The sequence below is a fragment of the Helianthus annuus genome, chromosome 16 (assembly GCF_002127325.2).
Source record: "Helianthus annuus cultivar XRQ/B chromosome 16, HanXRQr2.0-SUNRISE, whole genome shotgun sequence".
NCBI lineage: Eukaryota > Viridiplantae > Streptophyta > Magnoliopsida > Asterales > Asteraceae > Helianthus > Helianthus annuus.
In genome coordinates, this window is record NC_035448.2 from 54,561,618 (window position 1) to 54,576,208 (window position 14,591).

Consider the following 14,591-nt stretch of genomic DNA (forward strand, 5'->3'; position numbering starts at 1 on the left):
TTGCGTTAAACGTTACTATAACCATCCCAACTCGAAACGACTTGATATTTTAACATAATACACGTTATTTAGTAATTTAAATAGTGGTTATAATCATATTAGTGCAGTTTTTATTTAAGTCACATAAATCATGAAATTTCACGTATTTTATAACCTTTAATGCACCAAGTACAACATGCAAAGCTAGCAAACATTATGACAAAGTTATATGTCACTAAACACTTTAAAATAACTTTATTTTAGTGTTTATAATCTGTCCAAAACTGATTTTTATTAAATCATACTCAAATCACCTTTTTATAAACACTAGTGGGAATGCCCGCGCGTTGCGACGGGTGTCCCGAGTGATATCATATTCAGTTATGATGTCTATTACGAACCACACCTATTCCGAGTTTCTAACATTTTATTTCATTCAAAGAAAAATATTTGAGTGAGTAATGTTTAGTCAAAATTGTAATATTAATCGCAAAAACCACTAAAACTTGCATCTATCACAACCAAAAGTGAAACATTGGCATATTAAAACAATTAACACGTTTAAAAGTTTTAAAAAGTACATATGAAAGAAAAGTGTAGAAAAAACAAAGTTTAATATTTTAATTTTCTCTAAGTATTAGTTTCTAAAAGTGAAATTGATTTTCCATTTTGAAATTATAATCAGCTCTTCACTTCTAACAATTTTATTTTATCAGCTCTCACTGCTGATTCTCCGATCATCTTTGTTCGGCTCCTCTTATCTAGAACTTATAATAACAATCAAGTTTGTTGATTAGGAATAGAAGAAAAAGAAACAAAACAATTAAGACCCTTATTGCAAAAATGTTCATCTGAGCTTAGGTTATTGGCTGCTTAAATTGTTTACTAAGTCATTGGGTATTAATCATTCTTGAGACTAAACATTAAATCTGTCGACCCGAAACTTGACACGAACACTACACGGTTGTAACGAACACGACATGGTTGTAATGAACTTGACACAGTTGTAAGTATGTCCGGCACGACAAGAATAAATACATGGGTCGAGTTATGGTTAACCTACCCAATCCGCTAACTCGAAATCCTTCAACCCACCAACCCAACTGTAATGGCCACCCCTTCCCCTCTCCTGTGTGCTGTCGACTTTAATAGAAACAAGGCCAAAGTCGGCCTTGTTTTGGGTGTGGGTTCGATCGTAAGCCAAGTACAAGGAGAACTGGATGCATCTGTCCGATCAAAGCAAGTTAACAAGTTCTCACTGGAATTAGTTTTTTTTTCTGACGAAATGATTCATGCCAATTACCAAAACCACTTAAAAATCCGAACATACATAATCGGACATAAAATCAGTCGCTAAACGAACATCAACACAGCAAATTGGCATGTCATGGGTTTCAGTCATGATAGGCTAAAAATTAAAAATAAATAAATAAATAAATTTAAAAAAACAAAAATAAAAAAAATCAGGAAAAATGAAAAAAAAAATCAGAAAAATTGAAAAAAAAATTGTAAAAAAATCTGAAAATTTTAAAAATTCAAAAAAATTCAAAAAAAATCAGAAAAATTGAAAATGAACTACACCGAACTTATTATCCATCATTCCCTAATCATACTGACCTAACAAACGAACTGATCAAATTAACCAAAACTTTATTATTAAGTCGGTTAAATGTTAAATTAAAGTACTTGTTTTCCTGTTTCAAACTTTATTATTATCGTTGGTTTTGTGTCATCATACATATTGGAAATGATACAAGATGCATATGATACATGGATGATCATATGTGACTATCCAAGTGCAGCTAAAAGCTAAAAATTTCAAATCTTGATTATCCCATATATACATAACACAAATGAATCTTAAAATACAAAAACCACATGAAGTACACTTTTTTTTCATTTTTAATCATCAAGATTATAGGTGGTAGAGCAAGAGTTTGAATGCATACCATGAACAAAAGATGATCAATCGTATCAGAATCTCCAAGTGCAGGTAGCTTGAAGCGTTCGGCTTGTTGTGAGTTACACCGTCATTTGAAGAACCTAAATCACGACCCAAAGATTGTTCCCATGGAAATATGGACCGGCAATATAGAAGTGTGAATAACAACTCCATTATATACATCGTAACGCTAATCCACATGGATATCAACCACTTTGAATACCACAACATCCTTTTTACAAAAGGAAGTCGAGACTCTATCTTCAAAGACGCGGAGTATATTTCAGGAAGCCAGCTTGCATATCGAACTTTTGGGTTGTTTAGTTTGCTGAACTCATTAGGGGTGGCTGTCAATGAGGAGCAAACCAACTTAAAATCAATAACCAAACTAAACATTTTACTGATATTTGCAAGAATTTACAAAGTTTTGAGTTTGTGTAAGCTTACAAAACTCGTTAACATCCGAGCCACTGCTTGAAATATCAAATTCGTATTCATCATCTTCTTCATGACCTGTTGGTGGTTCAAGAATACTCAAAGCATTCCTTTGCAGCTTCACTTCAACTCCATTCTTCAGAACCTAGTAAAAGTTGGACTACTCATTAGTCAAATACATAAAATGGCTATATAATAATCACACAATACAAGTATCAATCTTGTTGACTAAAATTGGTACACTAATATGTGTTGACTAAAAATGTAATGTTCGATTTTCATTCACAAATATGATCATTTATACGCAGCTATATCAAGAAATAGCTGATACACAATTTAGCTAAAGGAAATAGTAGTTTACATTTGCAATTGAATACCCTACACGAACCTGCCCATGAAAGGAAGAACGAAGAGAACAAAGCCGATCATAGTTTCCACAGCCATCATCAAAAACTTGACCAGTTGAGGATCTGTTAATCATCCCTTACCTGAAGATCAAAATACAACCCAACGTTTTGGTCAATTTCATCTGAATAAATGTACAATTTGGAAGTGATATGTGAAAGGCGTAAAAAAAACGCTCGCCTAGACCCAACCCAGAGCAGCAATAACGCCATGCGCCCATCAAGGATCAAAAACACAAATTCCAGTCAAATTCTGAAAAAAGAACGATTTGAACGGGTTTGAAACAAACTCACCCTTTGCGCCTTAAGTGCGCCTAGCCCTTTCGACAACTATGATTTCAACCATTACAAAAATAAAAAAAATAAAAAACCGTTTCGACCAGTATCGTTTCGAACCAAACAAAATTATCTCAAAAACAACGCAGCTACAATCAAATTTCACGATTTACATTTGTAAAAAAAACAAAAAGAATCAACAACGGCTTCAACAAAAACATCGTTTAAGAAAGACAGTAACCTTTGATTTCCCATGCAGTTCAACCCTTTAGCTATACTCAGCCATCTATGTACCTGTAATGATGACAAACATATATGATTTTAACTTTAGAATCTTTTCAACAAACCAAATGTAGCAATTTCTTGAGAAACACTAATTTCAAATAATATGTTGAAAGCGGATATGAGAATTGGGTTTATGCTTGACAGACTCGAGCTGAAGAAGGCTTGATCAGGTATGTAACTGGTATGTAAGTTTGACTAATTGCCAAAGTCAACAAACTATAAATTTCTACAAGAAGTTGTAATTTGCAAAACCTCTTAACCCTAAATTCAGTAGCCCTGACTTTTCAACCACAAAACATAAACTCACAAACAAAAAACTTATAGCCCTAGAAAATAACAGATCAAAAACAAAACCCTAAAATTAAAAAAAAAATCAGGATCTAAAAGATCAAAATCAAAACTATTCAGAGGTCAATTAAAATCACATGATAATGAACAAACAAGGAAAACCTGAATGGAATACTTAAAACCCTAGCTTCTGGTCGGGCCTGCTTCTAAATCGATCTTTCTTCCAATCGCTTCCGATTTGTCGCTCTCTTTCTCTCTTTCTGATCATGGACCATAGCTTAACAAGGGTGGGATGGAAACGGAGGGGAGGATTGAAGCGACTAATTGAAGGCAGGACGATTGGTATGAAAACTGGTCGTGGGTTACAAATTCAATGCTAATCTCATACTTAAATCTCACAATTGCCCTTCTAGGCGTATTAAACTTGGTGGAAATTCTAATTTCCATGGCTTTCATCACCTTGTACATATTGCTTTAAAATTAATACATATGGCAAAATTACCATCTTGTACATCACTTCTCCTTTTTATAGTATTATAGATTTATCTCCATGCATGATCTAGTTAGTGCCTCTAGAATAACCATATCTTAACATCTTCATCCAACATGACCTTAAATGCATCAAAGACCATATTTATGTCAAGTTCTTCTAAATCAAAACATATTCATTTCATTATTATTAAATCATTTTCACATAAATACAAACATTCCTTATTTTATTTACATATGACAAAACTTTGTGTATGCATTTACATATATATACATACATATACGACATACACACATATACATACATGTATAAACTTCCAAAACTCTACTTTTTAACACATCTATTTCAAATCATGGAACCTTTTTGAGAACATTCTTTTATGACACCTTTACAACACATTGATGCATGTCGTGTGTGATAGGTTTTTATGTATATTTTTATCCCTTTTTACACTTTAGTCAAGTTTTAAATTTATAAAACGCGATATTTTACTAACACTAAACACACATATGGGCAAGTGCATCCATCGTGAGCGTAGTATAGCGTTGGTAAGATACCAAGATCGTCCAAGGACACAAGAGCTTTTAGTACCGGTTTATCCTCAACGTCTAATCAAATCAAAATTTTAGAAAAAGGTTTGAACATGAAAATAAAAACTAAAAATGCTGAAAATAAAAATAAAATAAAAACAGATAGACAAGATGAATCACTTGGATCCGACTCGCCTTTAGTGTAACCTTTGATTATTTTTGCACTTTTGCACTTTTTAAGAGATTATCTTAGTTATAGTAGTAGGCCCCTCTTTTGAAGGTGAAGTTACCCTCAACCGAGTAGTTTGAGTCAGCAAGGATACAATCCAAAAGGGTTAGATTATTGAAAGATAATTAATTAAGTTATTAATGTGTAATGTGGTAGGCCCCTCCTTGAAAGGTGACGTTACCCTTGGCTAAGTAGTTTGAGTTAGCAGGGATACAATCCTAAGTAGTCGGGTTAATGTTTTAATAGTAGTTTACATATGAGGGGATCAAGAAGTTCGAACCCCCGCCATCCAATACCAGTGGGGATTGAAGGAGGTCCTACTAAGCTTGACCCAGGTCCTTGTAGGATCTATACACTGAACAAGGCAAGACTCTTACCAAACCATTCCCTTAACCCCCGACCAGGTAGCCAACATATCTCCATATAGACCGTGGAGATATGAATGGTGTAAATCTTTTATTTTATATAGACAGTAAAATAACGCCAAGACACCACGGACAAATGATAAGGAAGTTTCACCTTCAACATAAGAAACTAGTTATTAAAGTCATTAATACATAACCAAATAAAAAGTGCGAAAAGATTAAAAATAAAAAGTATTACACTAAATGCTTGTCTTCACCAAGTGATGTAAGAGACTTAGGCAAACATAGCCTTTGATTGTCAAGAACTCTTACTATCAATCTTGGATCCCGAGACTACTACACACACTCTATGATGGATGATGGATGATGGTGGTGGATGTAGGTTGTGATGGTGGTGGTGGGTGGGTGAAGTGTGAGAGAGGTGGTTTGTCAAGGGATGAGTTGCAAGTGAGCCAAGCACCCCTATTTATAGCCTGCACAGAAGCCCGGACACGGCCCCGTGTCCATCCCTCTTCTCTTTCTTCATTAAATGCAGTTTGTCTGCATTAGTTGACCACGCCCTCGTGTCCGCTGGGCACGGTCCCGTGTGCAGAAGCGTATCTGTACTATCAAGATTTGCTTGGATTTTTTGAATCTTAGCGTTGACCACGGCCCCGTGTCCGTTGGGCACGCCCCCGTGGTGGGTGATAGAGGCTTCTACGACTTTGTCTTTTCTGCAGACACTTGGGCACGCCCCCGTGCTCAATGAGCACGGGGCGTGTTCAGCCTTCTGTTCTCTTGTTTTTGCTTGGGAAGATGCTGTCGAGGGGTCGGCCATGCCATGTTTATTCCTTTTCTTGTATTATTGTAAGTTTTGGCTACATTTTTGCTTCTTTTGTTAATTTAAGCTCATTTAATCCTGAAAATACAAAAGGAAGACAAATGCACACTTTTTCCAACATTAGTACTAAAAAAGGGTTAGTTTTATGCCACATTTGATGTAATTTATATGTTACATTTTGCACACATCAAATTCCCCCACACTTGAATCTTTCTTGTCCTCAAGCAAAACTCTTTATAATGTGGCTTACACACCCAAATGGAATGGGTAGAAGAGAAGGTTTTTGGGCTTGTCTTGAGTGTCGGGAATCCAAGATTTTTATTAGGTTTTATTTTTATGTTATTTACAATCCTATTCGTCATGATTTATTTAGAACATTACATTAGAGAAATTACTTTTTTGGGCATAACATGCCTTTTTAAAATTCCATTTATATACAAGTTCACATACCTCACGGGAGATCACTCAACACTCGGCCGAAGATGTATTTTTGTGAAACACTCGAGATCGGCATGGAACTTACTTCTACCATATGTTTGCCAAGCAATCAATCCTCCTCCTTTTTAACTATACACCTTTGTAAATATCAAGAGGACTTTGGGGAAGGGTTAGGCTTGGGTTAAAGGTAGGTGGTTGTGTTAGTGGTTAGTAGAAAAAGACGAAAGGCGTAAAAAACATCGGTTTTCGTAAGACTTTTTTTTTTAATGAAGCATTTCTTCAAACAAAGTTCTTTTTGATGAACTTGTTTGTTTTATTTCTTGGCTTTATTATCATTTTTTTAGTAAGGAATGTCATATGAAAAACCGAGCTTTTTACTAAAATGAAGGGTATAAAAAATGGGTTTTGGTGGGAAAAAGGTGTTTTTTTATGGGTTAGAAATGAAAAGGTTTAGGCTCAAAGGGGTTAACTAGGGGGATTTTGGGTAGGTAGTAAAACAGAAAAATAATGGTGTAGAAAGATAAAGGGTTAGTCCTAATGCCTCCATCATTTACTTATTTGGGTTTAAGTTGGTAAGGACCGGGAATGTATCGTCATGGCAAGTTCTAGAGTCGTAAGAAACCAAGCGGGTATTCACATAAGAAATGAAAAATGAACATTTAGTTTAAAGATGTGTATTTGTATGCTCAATAAAGGCTCAAAACTCACTTTTGTGGAGATGGGTTTTTATGTGATCAAGTATATATAATCAATTTTTAACTAGATTTGTCATGTCGTTTCATAATTTTCTTATGTTGGTTCTTTTTATCACGACGCTATCGGTTGTAATTTGTAAAAATATAACCTTTTTAGAACTTGTTATTCCCAAATTAAACCAAGACAAGTAAAAAAAATGAAAATTTTTGAAAAAATTTGGGGTGTTTAGCGGTTCCAATAGAGTTTTGTGTAAGGCTTGTAATTAGGACTTGCAAAATTCAAGGTTTTAGCATCCCCCCACACTTAAATTACACATTGTCCTCAATGTGTCCCAAAAATAAGTTTTTAGGTTGATAGAATGTGTAAAAGGTGTGTTAAAAACAAAAAGTAACAGAAAGTAACAAAAAGTAACAGAAGCCTAGGCACGGGGGCGTGTTCAGCGAACACGCTCCGTGTCCAGTTACCTGAACTGGGCGTTTTTCTGCAGATTGTTCAGCACGGGGCCGTGTTGGCTGGGCACGGCCCGTGCCGAACTTGCTGTAACGAAGAAAAATTATCAGGAGGCTCTGTTTTTATGCATGGGTGTTGGCTCAAGTTTCCCTTAGTCTCCTTCACCATCCCGAGTGTGCTTTATTCCTAAAAATTAAAACTAAATTATAAAACATAAAAATTAACCTAAACTAAACTAAGGATAGTTCCACGGAATGCCTCCGTGGTGCGCGACATTTATAAGGGTCCTTGGCTAGACCCAAAGCCAGTCATATGTTACCCAAGTGGGATGTTTTGCATCCCAAGTTGCACCATCGGAGAGCATCATCCAAACTTGAGTCTATGACCTTCATGTAATTAACCGGGTCATCGTCTTCTACTCTCTTACCAACTCCGAACTTCATTTCCTTGTCCCCAACCCTTAATGTTAGTGTTCCACCATTCATGTCTACCACTGCGTGGGCCGTAACTAGGAATGGCCTCCCTAAGATGAGTGGTACTTCGGTATTGTAGGATCGTTTGCTGACCCGAACGAGTCGTTCAGAGGTTGTCTCTTGCGTTTCAGATGCGGAATAATAAGAAATGCAAGTAGATATAGCTTGTTCTTTCTCCTAACTGCTTGTTTTATTGATTTGAAACGTTTTATAGCTCAATCGTCACACCGGCAGAGCTTCGGCGTGGAAATCACAACAACTACTAACTGGATCGCTCGAACAGCAGCTATATATAGGCTGTTCGGTTCGCTTATAGGACAGGCCCAATAAGCGAACCTGATACATGCCACTCGAGCGGACCCACACACATGTCCTAAGAGCGGACCAGACACTTAACCGTTCGAGCGGACCAGTTACATGTCCGTTCGAGCGGACCTAAGGTTAATTGGGCCAAATAAGCGAACCTAAGCCCAAATTCTATACAATCTCCTATTTTTTCATAATTCGATCCCTAATCTATACATTCCAGTGTAAGACTTGATCCAAGACGAAATCAACAGATGTAGTGCACTAACAGACTCCCCCTCAGATGTTGATGGAGTCGCCAATACACCCTGACAGCGAAACTGTGTCTTCACATCTTCAGTCTAGATCAGTCTCTGGGCTTTCTATTTTTTCCAATCTTCAGACTCCCCCTCTCGATTTACTGGTATTCTTTTGTTCTTCAGTAACATCTTCAGGATCGTTGTCTGGCTTTAAAATACTCTAATTCTCTTGATCAAATCTCTTGATTCCTTAAGTTCATCAGCATCAACGATAGACGTGATCTTCAGGATCAGAATCTGACTCTACTCATTCTTTCAGGATTGATTTCCAGAATAGAAACTTGACTCTCTTCCATCAGAGATCTTCAGATATCGAAACCTGGCTACCTGCACAATCTCAACCCCGAAATAAATTTCTTTCACAAATATTTCAAATAACTATGCACCAACATTTGACTCTCATATGCACTAAACAAACATATAATCGCAACAACTCAGGCTCTCTCTCAAATATCTATGATGAACCACTTGAAGAAGGTTAGATTTAACGAAAACAGTTAGATTTACACAAACACTCCCCCTCAAATGCTGCTCATCATGTTTAGCACTCGGAATTTTGAAAATCAGTTTTCCAACATCAGTTGTCGAAAATCTTTTTGACTTTTTCAAAATTTAGCTAAAACACACTAAAATCTTTTTGGATTTTTCAATGTAAAAAAATAAAATGCAAAGAATGAAATATTTACAAACATATTTTTGTGAGTTCGTGTAAGAGGATCATATCAGTTTATGAGACAAATCACCAACACCGTTAAGCTTGATTTCATTTTAAGCTTTAAACAATTTACCTAGATTGTCAGTATGTTTGTCCACTTAAATTTTCACACAGATTTCAATCGATTCGAGATACGATATTAATGTTTTAGAGACTTAAACTTAATTGTGTATCACTCCACTTGAATATACTCCTGTATCCAGATCCCAAATATTCAGTCTTACAGGTGAGTATACCACAGATGATATCTGTAAAGGGGTTAGGTGCGAAACCGTGAGAGCTCAGGTCAGAACTTCCGTTCAGCAGAGAGATGACGACTCGACTTTTGGTGGATCCCCTTTAGAGGATCTTTTGAATTTCAACAGCAGCGACTATCAATTTTATTGTTTCATCAGCATGCTGAGGGCTGCGCTTTTTCAAGCATATGCAGAAAGTATTATCCGGGGACTAGGTCAGAACTTCCATTCAGCAGAAGTCCCGGGATAATACCCCAGATATCACTGAGTATAAAGACCTAGTATCTCAGAATATGGGACCTTTCAAATAAGATTTCGGGGGTTACTCATATATCCAAGAATAGTTACCCACGAATCAAGCAAGTTTGAATTTAGGTTTATATCTCGTTTCAATTTACTAAATGTGCGAAAATCTACTGACACATCTGCAGTAAGATTGTTTATCACATTTTAACTTTACATTTCTTTAGCGTGCCGTGATAGTCCACTGATGTACTATTATTTCCTCTTTTCACAACGAAACTCATTTTTGAATTTTATCATGTTTTTTGGCTTTTTCAAATTTTCAAATGTTTTTGGATTTTCTGAAATTTCTACTCCCCCTAAAATGCAAACACATTTCAAAGAAAATTTGAAAACTAAGACTCTTGACCCACTTGAAAAACATAGAAAACAATACAAACTGTACAGAAACTTGACAACTGACACTGAATCACATCAAATCGCCATTCACTCGACACAAACAATCAGAACTCCCCCTTTCACAAATCATTTTCTCATTTTAGATTTCAAAACACTTAAGTTTGTTTAATCAAAATGATTTTTCCGGAAAATGAATTTGTGTTGATAAAACCACTTGTAGGTCTATCATTTTAAGAATGAGGATGTGGTTCATCATCTTGTTTATCAATTTCATATGAACAATAAATCAAGTACAACTTAATGTCCCTGATTTATTATTTGCAGTCAAGCAATCTCTAAACCAATTATAAAGAAAATAACCACTTGTAAAAACACACAATACCATTTGTAGGAATGTTACGTCTACATCACCATTTTACCAATCAGGATGCCGATTCCTGCTTCGCACTTACCAACCTGGAAGCTCCGGCGTAGTCCTTCATCCTGCAAACATTAAACACATTTCAAAATCTTACAAACAAACTTTTCAAACACAAGAAAGATGCCGATTCCTGATCCACGATATAAACTTGGGATCTCCGGCATAGTCCTTCGACTATCATGGGAAATAGACTTCCATCCAAGTCTTCTCAGACTTGATGGCTTTCAGCTCTTGAGCCGTAGGGTTGTATGTTGCCTTTTTAGTCGCGTAAAAATCTTTTACCCCCTTAGCTCTCCCACTCAACATTTTTCCAAATATCTTCTTAACATTCCCGTTGAATGTTTTCTCGACATCAAATTCATCTTTTTCTTTATAAAACTGATTAGAAATCTCAGTTTTTCCCACTTTCTTCTTTACTTCCTCAAACTTCAATGATGGAAACTCATCATCATTCACTGAAATCTTCTTCTCAACCTGTGGCTCTTCTGGCTTTGTGGAACCAGATTCATCGCCGACATTCACTTCACCTTTCTTCGCAACCCACACCTGGTTGTCTTTTCCTTTCTTCTCATATTTGTTCTTTTTCGAACACTCACCAACCTCAAATTTTGAATTCTCAAAAATTTTAGGTCTATTGGTTGGTGTGTCAACATCAACAACTTTCTCTTTCAACTTCTGAGAAACTCCCTCTTTTGATTTGTCACTATTCGAACAATTCCATGCAATGTGACCAGCTTCATTGCATCTATAACAGGTTCTAGTCTCTCTTTGATAACATACATCAGCTCCATTCTTCTTTCTCTCAGCAATAAACTCCTGTTTAGACTGTCTCCAGAACGGTTTCTGTTGTTCCTCCTCAGCACTTCCACCTGACACAAATTCAGATTTTGTTTTAGAATTTTTCATATTTTTATCATTTTCTGGTGGAACAAAACCAAGACCTTTCTTTTTGTAGCTACGATTCTGGTTAGATTTCTTTTGAAAACCAGAACCAGGATTGTTGCCCTTTTTCTTATTTAAACGTTGCTGAACTCTAGAAGTGTATTTTTTAGATTTTTCAAAACTTTTCAAAACTTTTAATTCTGGAATATTAACTTCTATTAGTTTGAAAGTTTTGTTTATTAGTTCCGTTTTAATACTCATTATTGGGAACTCTTTATTGTAATATAATTTGTCCGAACCATTCAAAGTATACACAACTTCGAATGTTTCATCATTCAAATCTGCCTTTGACAATAAAAATTCTTTACTATAAGACCGTTTATCCGACGAATTTGGACTGTTGACTGACGACTTTGACTTTCCAGACCCAGATTTCGACTCAGACTCCTCATCAGTATCCAACACCTGATCGACCACCTTTTTTATTAGTACAGACTCATGATCAGTATCGGATGAGGTATACGTGACATCAATATTATCTGGTAAAACGTCAGTTGTGTCGGTTTTAAGCTTTATATTGACTGCTTTTTCCAATTGCTCCTCATTTGGTCTCCTAGGTGAATAACCATCCCAAATCGGAGGCGGACATTTGTTATAACTAACGGTTGATTTCTTACCACAGTCTTTCTTGTCTTTTAGCTTCTCATCTTTGAAAACTTCCATACCTGCAACAGTTGGGTAAATACGATCAATGAGATAATCAGAAATAGAATAACTTTGTAATAAGCGTCTAATTCTCTCATTCTCTATCTTTTCCGTCTCCAACTCTTGCTTCCACTTAGCACTCTCTTCGATGTAGAAGTTTATTGCTTTTTGTTTTGTCATTAAAACTGCATTCAACATCGTCAGTGCTTGTTCTCTCTCTGAGTTAGTCTTTTGGAGGCCAGTTACTGTTTTATTCAAAACATCGTAAGATTCTTTCACATAGTTGAGGTTGAACAGTAACTGCTCCTTCTTCTTCTCATACTCAGCTATGATGTCGTCTTTAGCAGCACAATCCTTGCAAGCTTCCAAGCACTTCTCACACGGCTTGACGACCTCAACAATTTTTCAACTTCAATTGTTTTAACAACTTCTACCACCTTTTCTACTTCAATCACCTTTTCTTCTTCTTTCACAACCTCAGTAATCTTCTCAGCAACATTCTCAGCGTTTTGAATATCTCCTTCATATTCAGATTGTTGTTCTTTAGCAGCTCGTTTCTCCTTCAGTTTCTCCATTCTTTCTGCAAAATAGAAATGAAAACTTTCAGGAGATAGATGAGTTTTTGCAATATTTATATGTTTTTCTTCCTCATCATCACTGCTGCTGTGATCAGGTGATTGATCAAACTGTACAGATTTATCAGAATCACCATCTGATACATCAGAATCAGACGGTGTTTTATCAAAAACAACTTCTTTTTCTTGAACATTTTCATTTTGTACACTTTTATCAGAACTCTGTAAATCTTCATCTGAACCCTGTAAACCTTCGTCTGAACTTTCTGAAACTTCCCCAGAATTTTCTGAAAGTTTATCAGTACTGTCTGAACTTTCATCAGATGACACAGATTTTTCATCTTCACTTTTCACAGTCTCTCCAATAGATTTCATCCAAGTAGCAAACAGATCTGGCTCTCGGACGATCTTGGCAATGAAAGCTTTGAAATCTCCCTTCTCATCCACAAACATATCCCAACTGAAACCTTCTGGTAGTTTCTCATCATCTTGATCAATAATGCGTGCTGCTGTAGCTTCAGATGATATGTAATTACTCCAGCTAAAATCTACCAAACATGCTCTCTTGGGATCTTCAATCTTTCTTCCGTGAGCTGTCTGCGGTTCTTGGGATTGACCAACTTGCTGATAGATAGCTTTGCGATAATAATCATCTTTCCCGAATGGATTCTGTGCTCCGCTAGCTTCTCTTCCTTTGCACTCCCGCTTGAAATGGTCTTTCTCCCTGCATCGAAAACAAGTAACTTTAGATTTATCAAAACCTAAAGTAGAGACATGTGCATCAAGAAAGTCATTTCTCCCGGTAATGGTTTTGAACTTCTCAGCTCGTCGAAGAACACTAGCAAGACACCATTTAATATCCATGAGTTCCATTTCTTCGGCGTCTATCTGATCGTAATCCTCTTTGGTAAGCATAGGATTTCCGATCCGACCAGCAACAAGACCCTCATAAGATAACAGAACTGAACCCAGAAGTGCCATGTGGTCTTTAGCAGTGTCTTCAGAGAAGCTTTGACCTTCTAGAAGATTAAGAGCTATGTTGCATTGAATCACGTATCCATTTCCGGTTTTTGTACTCTGAGACTGAAAACTCGTGTTAGTCTCTTTCGGATTCACATTCGGAAACGATAAAAACCCGCTGCTACTCTTATTCGAACCCTGATCAGCTTTTCAGATGAATCACCAGCACTGAACGCAGTTTGAATCTTCGGACTTCTTTCAGACTCAGTGACTGGAACACTACCCCGGTAGTACATCTTTACATCCTGTTGACCACTCGGACTATTCATCCTTGCGATCTTCTGCTGCTCAAGATCCTGACTTTCAATCTTCTCAATGAACTGTGAAATAGTCAGCCCGTCATACACACCAGTATTCTTTAAAATCATCAAATATGTTCCCCACTCTTTCTGAGGTAACGCGTCCGCCAATTTATCCACCCATTCCTCACGACCTTTTTCAACTCCCAACATCGATAGTGATCGCACCAAGTGACAGTATCTCTCGATTAGCTTTTTAGTATCCTCTCCCGGCAAATTGCTAAACAAATCGGATTCTTTCTTTAACAATGCTTTCTTGCTCTTGATCATGTTTTCACTTCCCTCGAATTTAACCCTAAGAACATCCCATATTGACTTAGCAGTTTTGTCGTGCTGTAGCAAGATGAATATATCTTCCTTTATCGCCTGCTGCAACAAACTGATCATCATT

At 36.5% G+C, this 14,591-nt stretch overlaps 1 protein-coding gene across 1 annotated transcript; it reads right to left on the reverse strand.

The window, feature by feature from the left end:
- Positions 1 to 1,684: 1,684 nt before the first annotated feature.
- Positions 1,685 to 4,001, reverse strand: LOC110917116. The gene is made up of 5 exons (XM_022161734.2): positions 3,772 to 4,001; positions 3,278 to 3,330; positions 2,745 to 2,844; positions 2,369 to 2,501; positions 1,685 to 2,268 (listed from the first exon to the last, which is right to left on the reverse strand). The coding sequence occupies exons 3-5, from the start codon at positions 2,835 to 2,837 to the stop codon at positions 1,895 to 1,897; spliced, it is 600 nt and encodes a 199-aa protein (XP_022017426.1). The 5' UTR covers positions 2,838 to 2,844; positions 3,278 to 3,330; positions 3,772 to 4,001; the 3' UTR covers positions 1,685 to 1,894.
- Positions 4,002 to 14,591: the final 10,590 nt, after the last annotated feature.